The sequence below is a fragment of the Ornithorhynchus anatinus genome, chromosome 9, assembly GCF_004115215.2.
Source record: "Ornithorhynchus anatinus isolate Pmale09 chromosome 9, mOrnAna1.pri.v4, whole genome shotgun sequence".
Taxonomy (NCBI): domain Eukaryota; kingdom Metazoa; phylum Chordata; class Mammalia; order Monotremata; family Ornithorhynchidae; genus Ornithorhynchus; species Ornithorhynchus anatinus.
Genome location: NC_041736.1, coordinates 16,095,809 through 16,123,029, shown reverse-complemented (window position 1 = coordinate 16,123,029; position 27,221 = coordinate 16,095,809). Strand labels below are relative to the sequence as shown.

General features: G+C 40.8%; 1 protein-coding gene across 1 annotated transcript in view; it reads right to left on the bottom strand.

Annotated features, from left to right (window-relative positions):
- Positions 1-6,728, bottom strand: part of MYO3B (myosin IIIB) — a 262,024-nt gene extending 255,296 nt beyond the window's left edge. Inside the window, exons 1-3 of the mRNA XM_039913176.1 lie at positions 6,597-6,728; positions 2,325-2,429; positions 1,971-2,070 (exon numbers count right to left, since the gene is read on the bottom strand). Coding sequence (XP_039769110.1) covers positions 1,971-2,070; positions 2,325-2,429; positions 6,597-6,728 — 337 coding nt within the window. The remainder of the gene's footprint in view (positions 1-1,970; positions 2,071-2,324; positions 2,430-6,596) is intronic.
- Between the last annotated feature and the right edge of the window lie 20,493 nt (positions 6,729-27,221).

Here is a 27,221-nt window from a genome sequence, read left to right as displayed (position 1 = left end):
TCTAACCAAAGACCATTTCCCTCTGTGGAGGTAAAACACATATGTATGTAATTCCTTCCCTCAGATACACATATTTATGTTTATATTTATTAATTTTATTTGTACATTCACTCAACTATTTCATCCTATTTCATCATACTTTCTGTTTTCTTCTTGTTCTTCCTATGGCACTCACTATTTGTCTGTCTCATTTTTCTCTGTGCCTGCCACTATATTGGATTTTAAGTTCCCTGAGGGCCCTGCTAGATTGAGTGAGACACTGGAGTAACATGGCTCTTATTATCTTTCACCCTACATACCCTTGTGAGGCCGATGACAGGAGAGGGACTAATGCTTGGTCTCACTCCTGTTTGACACTTGGCCTACTCTGCCAATGAATAGGTCAAGACTGTAGAAAACTGAACACTTAATGATTACCAATGAGTCATCATTTGATTCTTTATGATCAAAAAAACAGTTTCACTAGTAGATTCCTAGCAGCCTTCCATTTTTTAATTCTTCTATCAAATGCACTCAGTTCTCTTAAACATGGGGTTGCATTCTCATAAAACCCTGCATCAGGGAAGACCTGCATTTGTGGTTCTCCTGGTGTCCAATGATACACCCATAAGTTGGCGTAAAAGGCATTCCTTCTGATATGACAGAATCTTATGTCCCAACAAAGTCTTTGGACAGGTCCTAATCCCCTAACAATAAAAATAATAATGATGGAATCTGTTAAGCGCTTACTATGTGCCAAGCACTGTTCTAAGCACTGGGGTAGATGCAAAGTAATCAGGTTGTCCTACGTGGGGATCACAGTCTTAATCCCCATTTTACAGATGAGGTAATTGAGGCACAGAGAAGTGAAGTGACTCTCCCAAAGTAAGACAGCTGATAAGAGGCAGAGCTGGGATTAGAACCCATGACCTCTGACTCCCAAGCTTGGGCTCTTTCCACTAAGCCACGCTGCTCCTCCTAAGTGAAACCCATAGCAAAAACATATGTTCTGGAGTATTGGATGAGCACAAGTACAGTCAATACAATTCCAAATGATATATGATTTTCATTTAACATGCACCTGATTCACTGGTGCCTTTTCTGACTTCTGATAATACAGTGCTCTGCGTGCAGTAAGTGCTCAATAAATGCCACTGATTGAGAAACTACATTTCATTTAGAAAGCTCCTTGTGGGCCGGGAACAGTCTACCAATGGTTATACCCGTACTCTCCCAAGTGCTCAATACTGTGCTCTGAACACAGAAAGTGCTCTATAAATGCCATTCCTTGATTGAAGTACCTCACCGTGGTTTTTATCTATTGTTCCCCACAACTATGCTGTGAGATGAATTAGTACTTTTATCTCCATTATACACCTGGAGATAACTAAAATAATACAGAATGGATTGTTAGATACAGATATCAGTGTAAGGATCACAGGAGATACTTGTCTCTCACGAAGCATCACCTCTCACTATTTCCAACTTGAATCAATGGTTCTAGTTCAACCAACCTCACATTTAATGACTATAATCACAAATGAAATGGATCTGTTAGTTTTTGGACCCACAGGACCACTTCTCCTTCTGCTCACTGGGAGCAAATGTGCCTAAGGCTAGTGAAGTCATTTAGAGACCAAACTGCTTCCTTTAATATGCAAGAGAAGAAATGTCAAAATTTAAATTAAAGGCAATTGCTCTAAGAAACATATTTTACCAGAATACCAAAGAGTTTATCAACAAAATGTTTCCTTTGAACATTTTTATTCTTATTTTTAATAGGAATTTTTAAAACCTAGAATGGATTATCTTAGAGCATTTCCTAGGGTGCTCCATCTGCTCAACCCTCTCCTGGGTAACATATACTTCTCTCTGAAAAAGCCACAGAGCCTAAGATACTCGAGAAATGCCTGAGTCTTCTGGGACAACATAAATTGTCGCCTTTGGCTATACTGCACACATCAACAAAACAAATGGCAAGTAGTCATTACCAAAGTCAACGAGCTTAACTCCTCCTTCTGTTGTCAGAAGAATGTTATTCCCCTTGACATCACGATGGATGATTTGGTTGCTGTGCAAATGCTGAAGGCCCTGCATTTCAAACAATCAACAAGGGAAAAGAGTTTACATCCTAATTATTAAAACTCACACTATTATTAAGTAGCTTAATGAAGACAATATGCATTTACGCTATGGAAACATCTGTCTAAAGGATCGCAAGTTAGGTACACCCTCTGCCACTGGAACAGCCAGCACTTATTATAACCATTATGAAAGTGGAGAGTATACGAGTTGCTCTAACTGCACCCTCTGTTATCACGGCCCAGGGGGAGGACCAACCTTACCAGGAGAGCGCCATACAAGATGTAGGAGATGACAGACTCTTCCAATCTCTGGCCACCCCTCAACAGGCCTTTGACAAGTTCGGTGACAGAACCTCCATTACACAACTGCATAAGTAAAAGGAAGAAGAGGAGGAGGAAGGACAAAAACAAATATAGAGAAAAGCAAGTCATTTGATTACTCAAGGATATTTTAGTTTAGAGCTTACAAATAGGTCTGTACCAGACCTGCAAATCCTAGCTTGAATCAATGAGACTCCATTTTCAATTGTACAGGATGATCTAGTTCTCACTGGAGTTCATTTCGTTCTGGTTGATGATTTATCAGTGTCAGCATATAACCAAAAGCTGACATTAAATTTAACTGCAAATGAAATCTAAAAAGTCATGGCATTATTTTGTGGTTAAGGAAAAAAGACAAATTTATAGACTCTGATATTGATTTACTGAAGTATTTTCCCTCAGTGGTGAGCACTGTCTTAAAAAACAAAAACTTTGCCTTTGTGGGAAGGAAAGACTGGAAAAGGCAAGATTGATGCACTTGATAACTGGGAGGCAACAAATTACAGTCATTTCAAACCCTCACTTCATCAATGTTCCTGCTGGCAGGCAATATAAACCCGACAGCAGCCAATATCTCTATGCCCAGACTCCATGGCAGGCTCTGCCAACAGTAGAGATGAAACATTCTGATCCATAAAGAAAAAAAAGTCACAGCACTTCCCATTAATGGTCCACCATACATCAAAAGGAGGAAAGAGGTAAAATTAGAACATGTGTAAATGCATTTTCACCCACATCATTAGTTCAACATCCTTACACAGGCAAAGCATTTCTCCCCTCCCAAGGCCCTACTGAGCCATTTTTCCTTTTAAAAAATTTCAGGGCTGCCATTACATGTGCCTTTGAGAGGAAAGAAAAGGCCCTTACTTTTCTTGAGGCTACCTTCATTCTCCCTGCCAATCCAAACAAATTTATTGAGTGCTTTACTTTGTGCAAGAGCACTATACTAAGCATTTAGGAGAGTACAATGTAAGAAAGTTGGTAGTCACATTCCTTGCCCACAATAAGCTTAATTGTTCTATAAGGGAAAATCAAGGTGATAAAATTACAATACTCTTACCTCAGCACTGAATCTGCCTTGCGGAATCTGTTAAAATCAGGATAGAGTCTTGTACGCCTAGCATAACTACATGTAGTATGGGGACTGGGGAAGAATAAGAAGTGTCCCAAAGTCCCCTATGATCCTAGAAGCTGGAGGAGAGACCAGTCATATATACTCTCCCAAGTGCATATATAGTACAGTGCTCTGCACATAGTAAATGCTCAATAAATAAGATTGAATGATATGGGTTTACTCTGGACAGTTCAGTTTTCATCTGGTTGGTCCCCTCTCCAGGACTGATATGATACTAGAAACTTCTATGACTACTGGTATTTTACTTCTCAAAATTAAGCTTCCCTCTAACACAGCTACTGCCATTGAGTTCTACATGTCAGAATGTTTTACTCCAGCTAGAGCTTAAGCAGAGAAAAATACATTTATACTTGGAACTTCTGGCTGGGTTTTTGGGGAACAGGCAGTACAGTACAACACAGTCTAATCAATCAATGAATCAAATTGAATGCTTATTGTGTGCTGAGCACTGTACTAATTTCTTGGGAGAGTTCAATATTACCCAGCCTGCCTACAAGGAGGTTACAGGCTAGAAGAAGCTCAACCCAGGAAGCTCAACTACATTTCTCCAAGCTTTCCCTGAGGGGCAAATAAGCATTCTTCCTGCAGCCATACTCAAGGACTAAGGATTAGAGGTAAAACTGGGTCTGAGCTGGAGTTAAATCTGAGGTTGATTTAACTCAGGTTAGGATCTTTGCCGACCGGACCCCTTTGGCTATGAGTTGTGGGTTCAATTAATGGACATTTTTATCCTTACTAGATTATTCTTTTCAGATTCTCAAATTAGAATGGAAATGGAAATTTTACAATGGATGAAGAAATCCCAGAAATGACATCTCCTAATTTTGAAGCAGGGCGGGTTTGTCTTTAAAGCTTCAGGTTAGTGATAAAAGCCAGTTTCTAGCAGAAAATGAATAGACCAAAGTACTTTTCACAATCCACGCACACATGCAACCTATATGACTAATTCCTAGAATCCTCACCAGGATCATTAATAAAGCAACATTTTATTTTACCTTAATCACCGCTGGAATGCACTGGGTTACGGTTGTTTTTGGAGGAGTTGAAAAAACTAATCTCCAATCAGAAAAGCGCCATACTCATTTCTCAAATGGGGCAGAAAACAAACTTGCAGTATAATTTTGCAGGATTTTAGTTTCAAATATTATTCCTTCCTAAGCATTAACCTTTTGCCCTTTGCCTGACTTCCCAGCAAATACTTTTAGATGACAATTTTTCCAGAACTCTAGGGTGCTGTAGTTTTGTTTATGAATATCTTTGTTTAAAGGCTAAGATCTTTAATAAGGCTAGTTTCCTCTTAATATTTATTTTCCCTTTTAAATCCTTTAATAAGGCTAGTTTCCTCTTAATATTCATTTTCCCTTTTAAATCCTTTAATAAGGCTAGTTTTCTCTTAATATTTAATTTCCCTTTTAGAAACAAAAATTATTTTACTGGCCATCCAGGAAAGTAGCATATCTATTTACACTATCTTTCTTTCAGTGACCTTAACGTGCTTCATCTATGTGCACTGTACGCAGCTACAAGCCTACATATATTAACTCAACCGTGAAAATAAGCACCACCCGAGGTTACCACGGTTGAAAAGAAAATAGTGGGGCCTAATGCAAATCAAGGAACCAGACTAAAAGAAATACTACATTTTAGTTTTAGCTCACGTCCTGCTTAGCTTTCACGAGGCTCTGTCTATTAGGCCACTTTGTAGGACAGCTGTGCAATTTCAAACATCAGTGGTCTGGTAGAAAGTTGGCAAAGGAATTGTAGGAAAGGAAAGGAGTAAGGTTTCAGTTCCCAGGAAGCAAGGGTTCTGATTGCCTGCATCTCCCAGCAGTCAATGGGGTTTTCTGAGAGGACTTCACCTCTACTGCCAGAAGTGGAACTCTGGAATTGAGTCAAGCCTTTATAAGGAGCTGTGAAAACTCCTAAAGCCCTTCCACCTTCCATTTTGGCACTGTGAAGGGAAGGTGACTCCTGGAATTCTGTTCCCAGCCTGGCCTAAGAGCATGTGGGATGTTTTCTCTCTTTATTTAATCAGCAGTTGTGCAAAAATAGGTTAAGCTTATCTAGCTTCAAATTGTGGTTACGCTTTTAGATTTAAACCTTTCCATTCCATTTCCAAGCAAAAATCATAGAATACAAGGTGAACATGTACCGTGGGACCTAGGCTGAGCACAATGGTAAGTAGCCTCTTTATTTCCTTGTCCATCCTTATGGGCATACTAGAAATCTCAGTTTGTGTAATATTAATTTGTATCCCCTACTTCATTCTTTTTAGTTGTATTGCCGATTGAAATATTATTTGCTAGCAGGCATGTTTAATCAGAGTTGTGCAACTCTCCAAGAGACTTAAACTCTGTACCTCCCTTTTTCCTTCTAAATGACCTTTGTTGAACAAGGAAGAAAGGGCAAGCTCCCCTCCCGAGCCCTCTAATCCTGACTGAGGGAGAATTCAGTCTATTTTCTGCAGACAGATGTTTGGATTCTCTCAGCTTGGACCTGACAGATTTTTGTTAAAAAAAAATTTTGGCTGAAACATCAACAGAGGCCAGGGTATACTTCTGTCCTGAACTACTTGGACAAACTGGGAGTACAGACCTGGAAATCTGGGTCATTGGAAACATTGGAAGGGGTCACAGAATGTGCTGAAGGAAAAGACGAGGAGACTACACTGGTAAATAGGTGCAGGACCAATGGAAATTTTGTAGGACAAGCCGGTTAAGTTCTGAAAATGATTGGCGGACTTAATAGCATTCCTTTAAATTTAGTTTTTTTAAAATTTTATTTTCATAAACTACTCTCCCTTAGGTTCAAAACAATTTGGCAAAACTGAGAATCAAAACACCGCTTTGCCTTTGAGGGAATAGATTCCTCCCCATCCTCCTCCTAAACACACATGGAGGGGGAATCATCGAAGAATAACCAAAAGAAAAATGATAAAGGTCTAAAAGCACAATCTGATAAAGATGTTTGTGACATTCAGGATTATGAGGTACCCCCATGGCTACCAGTGCTATTTTGGAACATCAGTATCAGACCCTGTCTTTTTTGTATTGAATTAACAATACCATGTTTCTTACCTCTAGAACAAGCCACAGCTGTCCTCCCACATATTGGTCTGCTTTGTAAAACATCCCATAAAACTTGACGACGTTTGGATGATTAGGAAGAAACTGTAGAATGTTGTATTCTGCTTCAATTTCCTCATCCATATCCTAAATAGAGGAAAAAAATGCATGCCGAATTAAGTCCTTATACCAGGACAAATGCATTGACATGATCAGAAAGAAAGTTTTACCCAAGCAAGTTTCCTTTCTTTTTCTTTTGTCACTGTTGCAGTGCCTTAAAAACACTTTCAAATTTCAAAACCTGATTAAAATCTTACATTAATGTTACTACCTTTATAGTTTTTCCCTATAAAATTCAAACACCTATCTTATCAAAAGTCATCAGTTTTGTTCAAAATGATCCTGCCTCCTCATGAATAAAGGATGCAGCATTAAGCCCTCGATACATTTTAGCAAGAAAAATACTTAGTAATTAATTTTCAACATTTACATCATCAAAATTAAAAAAAAATCAACCTGCTCAACATAGGTGACATCTGCATTCAAACTGAACAAGGCCCATTTGTTAACAGCATTAACCTAGGCAAGGAATACAACCTTTCTAAAGATTGCAACACTTGGGTTAAAAAAAGTCATATTTCAAATTTAGCATTTTCCAAGAGCCCAGAGCAGGAGAAAAATATTAACAAAACAAAGTTATGAGGTTTTACTTTAGAGTCACAGAGGTAGAAAGTGAGAGCTAGAGGATTAATTAATTCATGATTCCACCACTCAGTTGGCAATTCTGCTCACAAACCATTTAAAAATGCTATAAGCCCTAAGTTTTATGAAAATGTACGCCTATCCAAGAGTTATGAGAATAAGTGAATTGAGCCCAAAAATTGCAAATGAAAATCATTACAGTTTTTTAAATCTTACTTTTATTGCTATTACTACTTACACTGATAGGATCCAGGATTTTTACTGCTGCCAGGCTTCCATCTTTCTTATTAGATACCTTATAGACTTTTCCATAAGTGCCCTTGCCAATAGTCTCTATAATCTCCCAAGTGTCTGAGGGATCAGGAAGTGATTCCAGGCCAAGCATATTAGGATTATATTGAAATAATCCAAACAGCGTTTCCTGTGCAGAGGAAAACTTGTTACGAGAATGTACCATTGATTAGTTGGAATTCCAAGCTGGATATTTTTGTGTTTTTAAAACAGCTGCATTAGGCTGTGTTTCCTGAACATCCGAATTAGAGGTTGTCATGAGAATGGAGGTGGGAGGAGACACATTACTTGAATCCTCTCAGTGAGAATAGAACAATGAAGATGAGGCTTACAACGATTACAGGGGAGGAAAACTGCATAACAAAGGGTGAAGAGGTGTTCTAGTCAGATCTGACTTTAGTTTAATGTCATATTATCAGGTGTCAAAATGTTCTATGTGATGAAGTGGGAGCATGACTAAACATCCTCATTCCTACAGGGAGCATGGCAGAGTGGCTACAGCATGGCTGGGAGTCAGAAGGTCATGGGTTCTAATTCCGCTCTACCACTTGTCTCTTGTGTGATCTTAAGCAGTCACTGCACTTTTCTGGGCCTCAGTTACCTCATCTGTAAAATGGGATTGAACTGTGAGCCGCCCATGGGTCAGACTGTGTCCTACCCAATTGGCTTGTATCCACCCCAGTGCTTAGTACAGTGCCTGGCACATGGTAAATGCTTAACAAATACCACAATTATTATATTATTACTAATTGCTATTAATAATAATAAACAATATACTGTGATAAAGGTAGAACCTCCCCATATATCTCAAGCTCATTCAGGCAAAGACCTGTAGGGATCCTAAGACTGGCATCCTTTGCCATGAAATTCTCCTGAACCACTGGAAGATGATGACTGCAAGAGGCCTCTATTTGACTCAGCGGCCAAGAAAAATGCCAGGCTGGTGCAGTCTTATGGGTGGGAGGGGACTGGGACAAGTAACACCTTGTGGGGCCCCATAATCAGTCAGGGAAAAGGCAGCTTAAAGAAAGGACTTCCGACCCCTTAACACTCTTTCCCTCATCCAGGTGGCTCCACATTCCAGAGTGGGATGGAAGGAGCAGCTGTAATAGGGGTCAGTAACAGCACATCCAAGGCATTTGAGATAAAATGGTGAGCATTTTGAAATCTGCAAAGATTAGCCATGTATTACAATCCCGAAATGCAACAATTGGGCATGTCTACATGGCAGATGCCAGAAGAAACAGAAAGAAGCGGCACAGCCCTTAGAGTCAAAAGCACATTTAACAAAAACACTGGAGGGGAGAGCCTTTACACCGAGCCCTGCAGGAGTGCAAAGCTCACTCCCGATTCCACAGAGAGGCAAATTTGTATTTATTTGTTCTGGGCCTGAATAATAGGTATCCAAGCATACTCTGCCCTTAACCTCAGGGGAGGAGCCTTCAGTCCTGAGCAGCAGGCTTTAATCAGAGCTCAACTGCTGTGTGTCCACCCAACAGGAGTGGAATATCTCCGCTTCACGCTCAGTTATTCTAATTTGCACCTCTAATTCAAGTCATTTCCTATACTGTAATCCTCAATTTCAGCCTCAACCTTGAGCAAACAGTCTTATTTAATCTCTTTCTGTGCTTCTCCAGTTTTATTTGGACATTTTATGATCCCTCAAGCTAACAGTTTTGAGAGCAAAGAAAACATCACACAATTCCAGAATCTGGATAAAAAACAACTAGACATCAATCCCCTTTAAGGACCCGACAAGCTTTTTGTCTAGACTCAGGCTTGATGAGTATCCGATCAGCCTGGTAGCATTGGAATAAGAGGAAGGGGTTTATTCTAGAGAGAGTTGTGAAGATAAAATCAGGTAGACAGATTGAATATGTAGGCTGAATGAGAGAGAGAAGTCAAGGATAATCCAAGGCTACAGGCTGTGAGATAGAAAGGACTGTAGTGCTCTATCCACTGTGATGGAAAAGACTTAAGATTACAGGGTTTGGGTGGACGATGGGAGGAGTCCTGTTTGAATAGATTAAGCTTGAGATATCAGTGGGGTGAATCCAAGCAAGATGCTCTAAAGGCAGGAGGAAACGTGAGAATGGAGAGGAAAAGTCAGGGCAAGAGATGTAAAACTGAGAATCACCTGCATAGAGATGGTAGTTGAACAATAATAATAATGCTGGTATTGGTTAAGCGCTACTATGTGCAGAGCACTGTTCTAAGCGTTGGGTAGACACAGGATAATAGGTTGTTCCACGTGAGGCTCACATCTTCATCCATTTTACAGATGAGGCCAGAGAAGTGAAGTGACTTGCCCACAGTCACCTTTTGACAAGTGGCAGAGCCTGGATTCGAACCCATCACCTCCGACTCCCAAGACCGGGCTCTTTCCACTGAGCCACGCTGCTTCTCATCAAGCCATGGGCGTGAATGAGTTCTCCAAGGAATGGAGAATAGAAGGGGATCAGACTGATCTTGAGGGACACTCACAGTTAGAGGGTCCGTCCTCCCTGGCAACTCTAGAGTGACTTGGCAACTCTAGAGCTTAAGCGGCCAGCTGAGGGAGGCCGAGACCACGGCGGCGGGTCGGACTCGCCCTTTCCCGTGGCGCCCCGAGCAGGGACGGTGGTGAGGTGAAGCCGGGACCGGCGCTCGGAGAGGTAAAGGAGGGCCGCCCAGGGGGAGAGGGAGGACCAGAGGAGCCCTTTGGGGAGGACAGAGGAGGGGCCGAGGACGCCATTTGGGGAGGGAGGAGGGAAGGAAGGAGGGAAGGAAGGTAGGAAGAGGTAGGAAGGAGGGAAGGAGGGAAGAAGGAAGGAGGAAGAAGGAAGGAAGGAAGGAAGGAAGAAGGAAGGAAGGAAGGAAGAGGAAGGAAGGAGGAAGAAGGAAGAAGGAGGAGGGAAGGAAGGAGGGAGAAGGAGGGAGGGAAGGAGGAGGGAAGGAGGAGGGAGGGAGGGAGGGGGAAGAAGGAAGGAGGGAGGAGGAGGGAGGAGGGAGGAAGAGGAAGAGGGGGAGGGAGGAAGAGGGAGGGAGGGAGGAAGAAGGAGGGAGGGAGGGAAGGAGGAGGCAGAAACGGCCGCGAGCTGGAAGGCGGCTCAAGAACCGCCTCGTCGTCGATGGCGCCGGGGACGTCGAAGGTGGGGCCTTTGGAGTGAAGTCGCCTGGATCTGGTAGTGGTCGACGTCGTGTCCGTCCCCCTCCCCGGACTTTCCCTACTGAGAGCTCACCTCTCCAAGACCTTCCCTGACTGAGCTTCCTCTGCTCCCTCTCTGCCCCCCTTCACCTCCCCTCAGCTAAGGCCCCTTTCCCTCTGCTCCTCCCCCTCTCCCTTCTCCTCCCTCAGCAGTCTGCCATCTGTAATATTTTTATTACCCTATTTATTTTGTTAATGAGATGTACATCACTTGATTCTATTTATTGCTGTTGTTTTAATGAGATGTACATCCCTTGATTCTGTTTACTGTAGGTATATATTACTATGTGCAGAGCTGTTATAAGCGCTGGGAGGAGATACAGAGAGGCGGCATGGCTCAGTGGAAAGAGCATGGGCTTTGGATCAGAGGTCATGGGTTCAAATCCTGCACGGCCACTTGTCAGCTATGTGACTTTGGCAAGTCACTTAATAATAATAATAATGTTGGTATTTGTTAGCGCTTACTATGTGCCGAGCACTGTTCTAAGCGCTGGGGTAGACATAGGGGAATCAGGTTGTCCCACATGGGGCTCACAGTCTTAATCCCCATTTTACAGATGAGGGAACTGAGGCACAGAGAAGTTAAGTGACTGCCCACAGTCACACAGCCAACAAGTGCAGAGCTGGGATTCGAACTCATGAGCCCTGACCAAAGCCCGTGCTCTTTCCACTTAACTTCTCGATGCCTCAGTGACCTCATCTGTAAAATGGGGATTAAGACTGGGAGCCCCACGTGGGACAACCGTTTCCCCTGTGACTCCCAGCGCTTAGAACAGTGCTCAGCACATAGTATGTGCTTAACAAATACTAACATTATTATTATTATTACAGGGTCATCAGGTTGTCCCACATGAGGTTCACAGTTAATCCCCATTTTACAGATAAGGTAACTGAGGCACAGAGAAGTGAAGTGACTTGCCCACAGTCACATAGCTGACAAGTGGCAGAGCTGGGAGTCGAACCCATGACCTCTGACTCCCAAGCCCAGGCTCTTTCCTGAGCCACGCTGCTTCCCCATTGCTATTGTTTTGTCTGTTTCCCCCGATTAGACTGTAAGCCCGTCAATGAGCAGGATTGTCTCTATCTGTTGCTGATTTGTCCATTCCCAGCGCTTAGTACAGTGCTCTGCACATAGTAAGCGCTCAATAAATACTATTGAATGAATATCTAGGAGAAAAGGTCAAGGGAGAGAAGGACTAACACTATTATCACAGTGAGCAAGTAATACCATGAAAGTACTGTGTCAAAGAGAAACTAGGAAGGTAAAGGACCTGCGAGAGACTGGATGCTAGTAAGGCTCTGCCGCTTGTCAGCTGTGTGACCATGGGCAAGTCACTTCACTTCTCTGTGCCTCAGTTACCTCATCTGTAAAATGGGGATTAATGTGAGCCTCACCTGAGACACCTGATTACCGTATCTGCCCCAGCGCTTAGAACAGTGCTCTGCACCTAGTAAGCGCTTAACAAATACCTACATTATTATTATTATTATTATTACTACTATAGGGTTGAATCTGGTGTCTGTTGGCATTAGGTATCCCAGATGGAACGGATCCCAGGAGGCTGGGTTCCATTTCATGACCAAGTTTGGTCCAGGTCAGTTCTTTTGTGGCCTGAGGATTCCGAACAAGCTACAGGCTTGGAACCAACGAGATCTCTAACTGATCCAGTGCTGGCCTGGCCCAAGATGGCATTCCCCAGTGGCCTCCTTTTACATTCCTCATTCCCTCCCTTGATCCTATCTACCAAGCTAAACTTTATCAGGAGATCCTGGATTCAAACTCAGGCTCCAGAATGGTGTTGGACTGTTGCCAGGCTGTTCATCTCCCTTATTCCTCTCTTTTACTGGCTTAAAGCAGAGCCTGGAGTTAGTATCTTTTGGAAAGCACACAGTTTGCTATGATGGAAAAAACAGGAAATTTAAAATACCCTGCAACAGTAGTCACCTCATTAAACACTTTGGATATAATTACACTAAAATAACAACTGTTATTGCTATAAGGTGCCTTTCTCCTGAAAAATCAAAAAGAAGTGTAGAGATTTTAGGATTTAAATTAAGACTTTACAACTGTGATTGGATGGCTTTGTACGAAGGAAGGAGGATGAAAATCCATTTCAGAATTATGAATCTAAAATTAAAAGCTTCTGGTTAAAAAGATGAGATGCCTTTATGGTGAAACCTAAAGATTGTCCTTGATCTTAGAGCAGCGTGGCTCAGTGGAAAGAGCATGGGCTTTGGAGTCAGGCTCATGAGTTCGAATCCTAGCTCGGCCACTTGTCGCTGTGTGACTGTGGGCAAGTCACTTAACTTCTCTGTGCCTCAGTTCCCATCTGTAAAATGGGATTAAGACTGTAAGCCCCACGTGGGACAACCTGATTCCCTATGTCTACCCACCGCTAGAACAGTGCTCGGCACATAGTAAGCGCTTAACAAATACCAACATTATTATTATTATTATCTTACACTCTGAAAACCCTCACTACCAAACCTCCAACCGAGATATTTACCAAAAAAAAATGGACCATTCTCGTATTTCCTGCACACTGCCCAGAATTCTTCTTCCTTTGTGGAACTGTATACTTCCATATATTCCTCATCCATTAACAAGCACAAAGTTAACATATGTTAGCAACTGTTGGGACATTTTTCCTCCATGTCCTCCTCCCAGGAAACCTCGCTGCAGTTGCAGGAGTGGAGGAAGGCTAGAGAATTAGGGACAGGCTGCATGGAAGGATGGGGGGCAGGGGGTCGAGAAAGGAATGAGGGCAAAATAGCGGTTACAACCTTTAATTACTCAAAGGTGATTACCAATTGTGGATTATCTGGACCTCTTGTGTATCCACTTGTTCATTGTTTCATGCTCATTATTCATTCATTTAATCATATTTATTGAGCACTTATTGTGTGCAGAGCACTGTATTAAGCACTTGAGAGAGTACAATACAACACAACAGACATTCCTTGCCCTCAACGAGCTTACAGTCTAGAAGTGGGGAGACAAACATCAATACAAATAAATTGCAGATATGTACATAAGTGCTGTTTGTTAGATACTGCATGGAAGTTGAGCGGGGAAGCAGCAGTGGAAGCACTGTACCTAGCAGAAAGAGCATGGGCAGGAGTCAGAGGAACCTGGGTTCTAATCCGGGATCTGATGATTGCTTGCGTGTGACGTGGGCAACTGCTCTGTGCCTCAGTTTCCTCAGCTGTAAAATGGGGATTCAATACCTGTTCTTCATACTCCTTAGACATTAAGCTCCATGCAGGACAGGGACTGCGTCCAACCTGATTAGCTGTACCTACCCCAAGGCTTAAAACAGTGTTTGACACATAAGCGCTTCACAAAGTACATTAAAAAAAAGAAACAAATTACCATATTTTGCTACCTGTAGGCAATAAAGATTAAATTTCCTCCATTCACAAGTATGCTTTACAGGATATAGTATGTTGTAGTACCACTAGCAATACAATCAAACAAAAGATGAAGTAGGGAATTAGCTGGGAGCTGCCTTTATCCATAATGCCCCTAACTTTAACATGAATAATTGAGAATCAGCAGTACCTGTGCATTTTGTAAAGACAAAGCAGCCAGTGCAAATTGTTCCACTAAGTTCTTCTCAACGTCTGCCCCTGAATATATTTTGCAAAATAGAAATTCTGCCATATCCTGACAGGTTCTGAAGTTTTTCCAACATAAAATAATTTCATTTTCCTTAAATTTGTTGTCATTTTCAGCCAAGTGGTTGAGGCTTAACACTTGCCAATGTAATAGCATGTACTTCATACAGAAAATAGAATAACTATGGTGAAGTCAGAGAAGCTGACTAGTCCAGAAATATTTCAAAGGCTATTGGAAAGAGAAATTTCTCTTCAATTGAGTTCTAAAGCCTCTGACCTCAGCTTCACTTTCCATTCACTGAATAAAAAAACTACTTGACTTGTTCCTCTGCAGGGTAGAAATCTTTAATTCTAGAGACACAATGAAGTTATTGCAAGAAAAGCATCACAGTACTACAATAACTGCCCTCCTTCTCTCTCCTTCAACAGCCCTGACTTAATAAACCCAGTGAAAAAATAATTTTGGCAATAATTTTGCAGGCTTGAAAGTAAGGAAGAGAAGGAGAGAATGAGGATAAGAGGTACCAAAGCCGACACTTACACTGCAGTTCCTACTATCACATCAGGTCAAATAAAGAAATAGATTGGGTACAAAAATCCATTTATAGTTCAAGGTAATGAAGCCTGCAGAATAGTCACAGCCTTTAAAAATGCACTCTGGATTTTCATATAGTTCATATGGCCCAAATATATGGGCTTCAATTTTGAACTTAGCCTTTTGAAAAAGATAAAAATTCAAGGATATCTTAAAATTTCTCTCTTATCTAAATACCAAATTCTCTTGACATTAAAGAACATAAATTGAAAAGAATGAAAACAATGTATTAGTATTTGCTTAGATGTAATGATAAACTGTAAAGTCCTTGAGGGCAAGAATTGTGTCTTGATTATACGTCCCAAGCATTTAATACATAGTTCTGTAAATAGCAAAACACTCAAACACTATTGATCAATTGTTTCAGGAAAGTGTTAGCTTTGTCCTTCCCCACAAAATGATTAACACTCTCCCAAAAATAATAATTACGGTATTTGTTAAGTTCTTACTATGCCAAGCACTCTACTACGCATTAGAGTAGATACAAAATAATCAATCCCACATGGGACTCACATTCTAAGAAGGAGGGAGAACAGGTGTGGAATCCCCATTTTGCAGATAAGGGAACTAAGTTAAGTTACTTACTCAAGGTCACACAGCAGGTAAGTGGCAGAGCCGCATTTAATAAAATAATAATGATAATAAGTTGGTATTTGTTAAGCCCTTACTATGTGAGAGCACTGTTCTAAGCGCTGGGGTAGATACAGGGTAATCAGGTTGTCCACGTGAGGCTCACAGTCTTAATCCCCATTTTACAGGAGTAACTGAGGCACAGAGATGAAGTGACTTGCCCATAGTCACACAGCTGACAAGTGCAGAGCCAGTATTCGAACCATGACCTCTGACTCCCAAGCCTGTGCTCTTTCCATTGAGCCACGCTGCCAGGTCCTCTGACTTCTAGGCCCATATTCCTCCACTTGGCCACTCTAATGCTAAAAGTCAAACCAGATTTTTGATGAATGATCTTGGGGTTGTTATGCGGAACTGTCGTTCCTCCAGCAACCAGTATGTTCCTAACAGATAAAATATTTCATAGATTGTATGCAATTCCTTTTCCTATAGACTGTTATTAAAGGAAGGGTAGGCAGCATTCTATGTGGGATGGTTTAAATGCATTTAACTATCAAACAAAATTAAAATCTACTCCCTTTCCTCCCGCCACTATGTAGTGATGGTCATTGCTCCTGGGATGCAAATTGCTTTTGCCCCATTTTGGAACAATTAATTTTTGTCAGTCACTGCTGACACTGAGTAGAGTATTTATGCATCATACATCACTATGACACCAGAACACTTTCACTAATGAAAGCCAAATTATTGGCAGGGACAGAAAAACGAGTGCCTCACTAACTCACAGAAAAAGGTCTATTAACTACTCTAAAACATACGCAACCTCTCTCCAGTCACAGCCTATCACTCTGTCAACAATCCACATCCTTTACCAGGAACAGGGTGATGCACCAGGACCCAAGGAAAAAAATTGGTGGGGCCAGGACTCAGGCAGGCTGATCTGATATACTCTGGGTCAAGTCCGCCTCTGAGTGGCTCTTCTTTCCCAGAGTTGAGAGCTTGCAGGAACCTAGGGGGGAAGGGGGGAATGGAAGTAGAGAAGCTTCCACTTCTCCAGTCCCTCATCTCACCTGCTTCTCCAACTGCCAGGCTGAAATCCCCAGAAATGACTCTGGAGCCCATTTAATTTTGCATTCTAATACCTGGACACACAACAAGAAACTGATATTGTATCTACACAGCAGAAGGCGAATGGGAGAGACAGATACACTAATCCATGTTTTCAGCCAATCCAGGTATTTGGGTCCCAGAGTTGATTATGTCTCTGTCCACACAGCTTAAAATCTGAACAATTGCCAACCTTCCACTTTACTTTATGTTGGGTAGGCCAACATATTGTAATATTTCAGGAAGGCCATGATGCCAGTGAAGACGAATGAGGAGAAAAGATTGGAGGAAGGAATATAAACACCTTCGTTATGCTGATGATACAACCCTACTAGCAGAAGTGAAGATTTGAAGGGCTTTATTATTAAAAGTTAAAGAATAGAGCAAAAGATGGGTCTATATTTGAATGTCAAGAAAACAAAGATCATGACAACTAGAACTTTAATACATTTGTAGTGACGGAGAGAAGATTGAAATAGTTGACAATTTTTCTCTCCTGGGATTGATAAAATAGGAATTAGTAGCCAAGAAAAGTGCCAAGATAAATGTTAGGGAAGATTTGCTATTAAGAGCCTGATGTGCTCATGTGCTGATCTTGAAATGTGCTGTTACAATTGCCACAAAAATACAAATTGACAACTGTATGGTGTTACCAGTGACAATGCGTGGATCCGAAAGCTGGACAGTGAAAAAACAGGATAGAAAGAACATTGATTCTTTTGAAATGTGGTGTCAGAGAAGGTCTTTGCGAACACCATGAACTACTGAAAGACAACAAATGGATTTGGGAGCAGATTAAACCAAAGTGGTCTTTAGAAGGCCAAATGACTTAATTTAGATTAGCTATTTTGGACACATAATCAGGAGGACTAATTCTCTGGAGAAGACACTAATGCTAGGAAAGATCCAGGGAAAATGTGGAAAAGGCAGACCTGCAGCTACATGGATAAAGACCATAGCAACGATAAAAGAAACGATTACAAATGTTGTGGATTATGGCAGAGGATAGGACGTTCTGGAGAAAGTATATCCATGGAGTCACTTGAATTGGAAACTACTCGATGGAACTTAATAATAATGAAAAAAAAAAGATGCCAAAACAGCATGAGAAACTTCAAATAGCAAATTCACCAGCATAGCAAGGAAATCTTTGTGTCCCGAGTGTGGAACATTTCAGTCGATATTTTCAACCAGGCCCACATGTGGATAAAATCTCTTCACCAAATAATGTCATCTTTGAAACAACGATAACTGCATATAAATATTTTTTAGCCAATCTGATGCTTTAATATTGCCTCTTCAAGGGCTTTATGGCTACTTATGTATCTGTATTTTCCATGTTGATACTGCTCATTGAGATTATAGGTTTCTAATGGGTAGGGACTCTTAAACTTCCTTACCTAGAAATCCAGTTCCAAACTTCAGTACCATTTGGGTACTGAGGAAGCTGAATGCACATCAGCTCTTATTATCTCATCAGGATTGTTGTGCCTGGAGGTTGGAGTGGGGAGTTAGAACCAAATTTAAAAATAAAATAACCAAAAAAATGCACAGTTGCCTGGCATACAGTTAAATAAATATCCAGGTGTCTTGCCCAACCCTGCATATCCCAGGGTTGTTTTTTCCTTTACCCATCACGACAGTGAAAAACAAATCAGCAACTTACCCGTACAAGAGGCAGTGCCAGAAGCTCATTCAAAAAGGAGGTAATAAAACACTAAGGGCAACATGGACAAGAAACTCATTCATTCCTTTTTACAGGCATCCATTATATCCTGGGTCTGGATTAGGAAATGTGCATGTAAAGAGAACAGTAAAGAAAAATGTCCATTCATTTAGAAAAGCAGCTCCTCCAACATACCTCTAAGGTCCTAATGCCCAGTGCCCCTGCTGAGGCTGACACCCCAACCAAAGCAGCCTTTAAGCAGAGAACTATCGTAAGTAAAACTAATGAACCTTTGAAAAGCACAAGAAAAATCAATAGTGAAAAGAACAAGTGACCTCCTTCTGCAATCTAACTAAAGTTCTTTTTTCCTGAATAAGGAAAGCGGAGAGAACATCAATTTGGGAAATAAAATGAACTAAAGGCTCGGAGCACAACTCTGTAACCATTTTCATTCCATCACTGAAAAGAAAATGCAGTGTTATGTGGAAGAATTTTCCCAAGACTGATAGCATGAAAATAAAAGAATGAAAAAAATGGATATCTCCAGTTCAGATGTCCTTTCCTTAGTCTGCTGAAGAAAAGATAAGAAATTGAAGAATAGGTATCATCCTACTCTCACCAGTCTTATGAACTATGGCCTTCAAATGATTAAAAAAACAAACTCAGAAAAGATGAACTAGTTAATAGTCACACATCAAGATCTTGTCCAGTTCCTGAGGTTATGCATGGCAAATTCCAGCATTTTAGACCTTGATTTATCAAGCAACGCCCAGTTCAGTGAGAAGAGTGTTAGGAACAGTTGTTCAAGAGTGGCTGCCTGTTGTTTTAACAATTCAGTCAGACATACAGGGACAAAGTGAGCTCTTCAGGCCTCTGTTCTACAGATGACACTTCAGGAAAAATCACCACCTGAAACAGCCAATAACTAGTAAGAAAGGGTGCCCACAGTGCCCTACAAGCTAAAGTGAGTCATGAGAAATTTTTAAAAAATCAACACAAAGGCTCCAGAGTGCCTGTTAAATTCACTGCCCATTCACCTTTCGCCATTAGAGGCTGTGAAGCAAAACACAAGACAGGTCAAAAGGGAACAGATTTGATAGCTCTCTTTTAGTTTTAAACGTGTCACAAATTTCAGCTTATTCTGACATGCATACATGGGGCCCTTTCTTGATTGCTCCTTCAGAAACAGAGCGAGGCCCTACCAAATAACATAATTTATTTATTAAAATAGTGTTTACTATCCAGCGGTGCTGGGTTCAAAATAAATGCAACTTTCATTCATTATTTAGCACTTTCTGTGTAGAGCAATGGGGTTCCAAGCATTAAGGGCTTGGAAAGTACAATTCATCCATGCCCACACCGGGCTTACACTCTAGAAGTGGGGAGAGAGACAATCCAAGTAAACAGGCATCAATATAAACAGAATTATAGATAGGTACATATATACGCAAGTGCTGTGGGGGATAGAGCGAAGGGAGAGAGTCAGGGTGACGAGAAGGGGAGGGGGAGCTGAGGAAAAGGGGGGCTTAGTCTGGAAAGACCTCTTGGAGGAGGTGCCTTCAGAAGGACTTTGAAGGGGGCATGGTGGATTTGAGGAGGGAGGGCATTCCAAGCCAGAAGTAGGATGTGGGCCAGGGGTCTATGGTGGGACAATCAAGAACAAGACATGGAGAGAAGATTAGCACCAGAGGAGTGGAGTGTGCAGGCTGGGATGTGGAAGGAGAGAAGAGAGGTGAGGTAAGAAGGGGTAAGGTGATGGAGAGCTTTGATGCCAATAGTAAGGAGTTTTTATTTGATGCGGAGGTTGATAAGGCAATACTGGAAATTTTTGAGGAGAGGGGTGATACGCTCAGAACGTTTCTGTAGAAAGATAATCCGGACAGCAGAGTAAAGTATGGACTGAAGTGGGGAGAGACAGGAGGTTGGGAGCTCAGAAAGGAGGCTGAAGCAGTATTCCAGTCGGGATAGGTTAGTAATCCAGTCTGGTTAGTACAGTGAGTAATTGTACTAACGTGGTAGCGGTTTGAATGGAGAGGAAAGGGAAGATATTGGAGATGTTGTGAAAGTGAGACTGGCAGGCTTTGGTGACAGATTAGATATGTGGGATGAATGAAAGAGCAGAGTCAAGGATGAAACCAAGGTTGTGGGCTTGTGAGACGGGAAGGATGGTTGTGCCGTCTACAGTGACAGGAAAGTCAGGGAGGGGACAGGGTTTGGGAGGAAGATAAGGAGCTCTCTCTTGAACATGTTGAGTTTTAGGTGGTGGGAGGACATCCAAGTAGAGATGTCCTGAAGGCAGGAGGAGATGCAAGCCTGGAAGGAGGATGAGAGAACAGGGGAGGAGATATAGGTTTGGGTGTCATCCGAATAGAGATGATAGTGCAAAATAAAACATTGTGGAAAGGCTGGGAGAAGAATTTGCTCCATGAACCTCAATGGGGAGGAGGGTGATCACCCCCAACCCTCCCCTAGTCCGCTCTTCCCCTAAATGGAGAGCTGACATAAGCTACTTATTCTGTTCCTCCATTTCACTGTTTTCCCCCATTCTGTTTCCACTTTCAACTGGAACAAAAACACGAAAATCAGTAATGAGTGGAAGAAGAAAAAGAGATGACCCCTAGATGTCTGTCCAGTACTGAGCTCTCTGAATTGGAAAAAGTTCAGGTGGCAATTGGTTGGGGCCTTGGAGTAGCCCCTTCCCACAGCAACAAGACTAAGATGAAAATGGCCTCGAAAGAGGAAAAGGAGACCACACGGCCTTCTCACTCCTGCCCGCCACCAAGAGGTTCCCAGTTCTGTGTGTGTGTGTATATGCACATATATATATACATATATATACACACTAAGTGCTTAGTACAGTGCTTTGCACACAGTAAGCACTCAATAAATATGACTGAATGAATAGTCCTCCATACACAATCTTTTTTTTTTTTTGGTGACAGACCAGTATTTTCACAACTTCTCATATGTAAATGGTGGAAGTGATTTTACACACAGTGGAAACTCAATAAGCATCAATGTGTCAATAAATAATGGAGGCACAAGAAAGCAAACACAGAGACTTGGGAAAGAGAGGAAAGGAAGATTCCTCTGAATAAACCATTCTACCTTGGCCCCAAAATCATTATTTTGAGCCTCTCATTTCCAATTCTGTTCTCCTTGATAAGCATTATTGAGGACAGCGACATGGTTAAACACACTGATTCAAACTGGACCCCACATGTGCAAGAGATCCTGTGCTGCTGACACCACTGCCATCAAGCAGCATGGGCTAGCGGAATGAGCACATGACTGGGAGATGGAAGATCTGGGTTCAAATCCTGACACTGCCATTTTCCTGCTTTGAGGCCTAGGGCAAGTCAATTAATTTCACTCTGCCTCAGTTTTCCCATATGTGAAAATGGGAATTAATTATTCTCCCTCCCCCTTAGACTGTGAGCCCATGTGAAACAGAAGTTATGTCTGATCTAATTATATTAAATCTAACTCGTCTCTTAGCAGGTTCTTGGCAAATATTAAGAGCTTACAATTTCCTCATTTCTTCCTAATTTCATTATTTTGGGCACTTCTGAGACTCAAAGGCCTACTAGAAACTACATTTCTCTGAAGTCCTGAAAACACAAAGTCTTCCCCTTTCAGGCCCTATCACTAAATCCTGTATTCCACTTATATTGGCCCTGATGGGGGAATTTTATATCTACTCCTGTTTATAGCAAATGCCTAGCTTATACTAATACTCTCTAAAACCTAACCTGGGAAGCAGCATGGCCTAGTGGATAAAGCACAGGCCTGGGAGCCAGAGAACCTGGGTTCTAACCCCACTCCACCACTTGCCTGCTGTGACCTTGGGCAAGTCACTTGGCTTTTCTGTACCTCAATTTCCTCAACCATAAAATGCAAATTCAATACCTGTTCTCTCTCCCTAGTTAGACTGTGAGGTCCATGTGGGAGAAGGACTGTGTATGACCTGATTAATCTGTATCTACCCCAGTGCTTAGAACAGTGTTTGACACATAGTAAACACTTAATAAAAACCATTAAAAAGAATTGCAAACATTACACTGTCAGCAAAATGTCCTGGGGGCAGATAGAGGACTTTATCCTTCTCCAGTACAGCATAGCAAGGTTAAGCAACTTTCTTCAACCTTAGCAACAGTGAGCTGCATATCCAAAAACAGAATTCAGTGCTCCCGGGCCTCAGCATGATGTTTACCAAACAATCCTATCCCTTTGAATTACTATATAATGTTGGTATAGATAATTTCATTTTCATATACAGATGCTGGCACCTTTATGTAGATTTGGGGAACTGTTTGTAGAACACTAGCAATTTTTTCATAAAATTTTGAAGTCATAACAGGTACTTACATTGACTGAAAATTACACATAATGACCATACTTTTCTACTATTGAATACAGTGCATAGATTACTTTGCTCATCGTGTTACTGTAAATTATGTTAATTTCCCATTTAATTCATATAAAATAAAGAACTTACCATTGTTTGGATTCCCTCCATGACACTTGCATTGGGCAATTTATCTCGGCCCTATGTGACTATCATTCTTCTAAATGAAATGATTTTAAACAGTTGCAAATTAATAATGACAACACTATTCAATTTTGCCTCAAGCAAGGAAACTAAATGAAAATAAGGGGCTTTACAATCCCAAAGTCCATTCTATAATAAACCGCAGGAGACAAATCAAGAGACTATGAACTATGCTCTGTGTGTGTGTGAGAAAATCAATAGCCAAGAAGGTTTTCTGTATCTCCTCTAACAGCAATTTAACAACCCAAACAAAATGCATACAACCAGCAGTGTGGCTGGAGGGATGAGAGCTAACAAAACAATGAACCTGAGACTAGAGCTGTCACCCCCAATACATGACCAGAAGCCAAAATCGCTCTATTTCCCTTTGGGAATAAAGCAATCTAACTCCAAGGGCATTGAAAAATCTGAGGGAAAAAAAAAACCACCAACTACCAACTTACATTGATGACCTATTTTTCTGAATCCAGCTTATTTTAGATTAGATTCTTCTCATAAGAAACAGCAGAATACCTCAGGACTTTTAAAATGGCATGCCTCAGCATAACCCAGGACCAATTCATGCCACATATTTCCTTCAAAGGTCTCGACTGCAGAGTATACTCCCGTGTTATCTTCATATGCTTGTAAATAAAGTCAGAGAGATAAATCTCTCAACCTTGGACAGTGGTCAACTTCATTATTAGAAAAGATTAAATGATTCCTAATTGATTTTGAATCTGCTCTACTCGCTGGTCTCCTGGCAAGTATGAGCTGCAAAATCGCAATCACTTAGCCACAACACGTATTTTGCCTTTTTTGCCCATGCACCTTATTTTACACACTTATCAATCTCTGTCAGGCAGGGGTGCTAATGGGGCATTTAGCTTAAGGAGCATCATATTGGGAAAAAAATCCCCATAAGATTTGTAAAGTAAAAAATAACTGCTCAGTGTCCTTTATCCATCAAAAAGAAATATAAACAGGCAAATGCACATCTTTCTAAAACAACTGACAACAGGTTTTGCTTTAGATAAAGTGTTCTTCCCAGAAAGCTAGGTTGTTATGCATTACTAGGATGTGTGTGCCAGTAGCCTGGGCGTGACACCAATTTGCATAAAATTCCTCTTCTGTTGCAGCTTCAAAAATAAACAATAGACAAAGGTAGATAGCATCTATTTAATTCTAATTAATCTGATATTTTTAATGGATCTACCTACATTGTTTGGATATTGTTTTCTAGATCAGGTTTTTTTAAAAAATTAATTAAGGAATTAAGACTGATGGGATCACACCAAGAAAACTGTGCCAAGACCTCTCATCAAAGAGTTAAATAGGGTTGATGTGAGGCTATAATCTCTCCAGTAATGGTTTAGGTCGATAGTGCTGAGTCCCTTTCTGATTTATAAGTGGAGAGGCTCAATACAAAGAAAATTAAATAGAGTCCCTGTAACTTAGAGTTTCTTTGAAGAATTCAACAGTCTTACAAATAAGAATAACAAATTGCACTGATCAGAATATTTATATCAGCCCAAGCCCAGGAAGCTCATTGGCAATAAATAAATGGAACCGCGGCACTTGCCACTCACCTGGCATTTACTCATTCAATCAATCATATTTATTGAGCACTTACTGTGTGCAGAACACTTGTACTAAGCACTTGGAAAGTGCAATACAGCAATAGAGACAATCCCTGCCCATTAAAGGGCTCACAGTCTAGAGACCTTGGCTTGTTATTAGTGTTTTTATTACCAAAGCGTTCTCACATTAATTAGTTCATTTCAAACTCTCACAACACCCCTATGAGATAGGGAGACAAGGCAGGTATTATTATCCCTATTTTACAGATGGAGAGAATGAGGGTACAGAGAAGTTAAGTGACTCTCCCACGGTCACACAGCAGGCAAACGGACCAGTCGGACCTCAAACCCAGGTCTTCCGACTTTTACGCCGGTTGCCCTATAGCTTCACCACACCGCTTTTATACCTGGGAAAATAAGCAGGCAATTTTTTGCTAGGAATATTTAACCTCACTAAGTATAAAGAGTGGGCCTGATGGTGGTTGTAGTGGGGATTTTTATAACTGCTCAATTTGATGTGCCAAATGATAGAAGAATGTATAGTGTCTACCAACTCTGGTTGTATTTATTCTCCCATGTACTTAGTACAGTGTTCTGCACACAGAAAGTGCTCAATAATACCAGTGAGTGATTGATTGGATTGCATGGCTATGAAAATCTTTTCTAGTTTTACATCCATTGAATGACTTTCAATTTGTGTTAATATTTTTTCTTCCCTCTTAAAATTGTATTTGGAAAAGAGTTAGAGCAAAATCAAAACTTTACACTAATACAATTCGTCAAAATAGTTCTGAGAAAGTCCTAATTTCTTTAGGAAGATGATTAATTAGCAAAACAACTTGAAAGGATTTCGGTATAAAAATGAATTCTCCACTGAAAGTATTCTATATCTTACATGACCTTTCACATCAACTCTGCAAGGGTGATTTTCTACTTTGAATAATTTATATTTTGTTGTAATCATACACTCGGAAAACTTTGAAACATTTATACATGTACCTCCAATTCAATAATGAAAAGTGAACTCATTCTAAAAATGAGACACTGCCTGATGAGACAGCAAAAAGGCCTAATTAACTGAATTAGTACTCTCAGAGCCAGGACCTAGAGCTGAATTTGACTATTTGAGAATAATATTCACTACTGATTTCAATGAATGTAAAGGGACTTCAGAACCAGTAAACTGAAGATCAGTACAAGGTTACCAAACTGCCATTGCTTGTTGACACTGTTAATAATCAGAAAGGCCATTTGCTGATCTGCTCCTTTATCAACAGCTTAAATAACTACAACAATGAAAAAGGTTTCCATTTGCCTCCATTTCCCAATTACTCCCATGTGTAAGAGTCTCTTAAAGACAGGTGCAAATACAGAGTACAGAGTAGGGAAAGGCCAACCTATTCCTATACTCAGAAGATTTCTTGGGATACAAAGACAGAGAGTTTTTTTTGGTTTGGGAATGAGTGGTGTTTATATGGATTCTAAAGAACTTATAATCACCCCATTTATGACATTATTTTTCCTAAAATATAGACCCAATTCTCAAGTATGGCTGCTGAATAAGAGTTATCATTCAAAAATTTTTAAACGATGTCTCAAGAAAGCCATTTTGAAGTAGGGACTTCTGCAGCCATCAATGTATATGTGTGAAAGTGTATTCATATGGGTTTTTCCTCTACTAAATTACTAAAACATTATTGTAGCTAACAGATATATAATATTCCTCAGAGATCTCCATAATATTTTGGGGGGATGACGCTAAAAAGCAAAGGTTAACAATGAACTGGTTTTCACAAGGATCTCAATGTTTCAGAAGCTTCTTGTAATTAAATGTATCTGGTTCTACACTCCATAAGTTAAGAGAGACTGGAGAAGTTGGAGAGAGGGCTTAAAAGAGAGCCACAAAAAGGATTTCAAGTTTAGTGAATTAGACCAATGAGGAAAGGTTAGAGGGACAATGGTGTTTACCCTGGATAAGTTTTTCTTTATTTGATAGAATAAAAAACCTTCCACTAAAAATAGTTTATGTGAACAAAGTTACTTAAAAACTTCATAACAAGCAGTGCCCCCACACTGTGCACTTCATTCTTTTCCAATTTGCCATGACTCTCTTCACCATGTCTTACTCCTGACTCTGCCACTTGTCAGCTGTGTGACTGTGGGCAAGTCACTTAACTTCTCTGTGGCTCATTTACCTCCTCTGTAAAATGGGGATTTAGACTGTGAGCCTCATGTGGGAAAACCTGATTACTCCGCATCTGCCCCAGTGCTCTGCACATAGTAAGCGCTTAACAAATACCAACATTATTATTATTATTATAGGTCTGCCTCTAAACACTTTGTAATTCCAGCCTTCCCATTAAATGTTATTTCTAAGAGTAAGTTTAAACTGGAATTTCCATTTCTTGCTTTTAACATCCTTCAGATGTTAAGACTCCCAACTCTGGCTTGGCCAAATTTCTTGATGCAAACCATACAGAAGTCTTTTTCCACTTGACACTGATAAAAGGTGTTCTTGCTTTTCTGCCCTTTTGTCATTTCTCCTCAGAAAACATTTTAACAAGGTTATAAATGTGTAAAAAAAAATTCTAATTCTTCTGGGTATGTTTCAATAGAGTCACAATTTTGATACTTCAAGATGTGATTATCAGAGTCTTACAGCCCCAGGGGGAGAAGCTGCAGAGATCAACAGAAGCCCAGGGGGAGAAGGTGAGAATAGCCAGACAGTGGTCTAAGAGGGATATAGCCCGGACAAACCAGGGCAGCTTCCCCAGATCCAGACAACTGGCC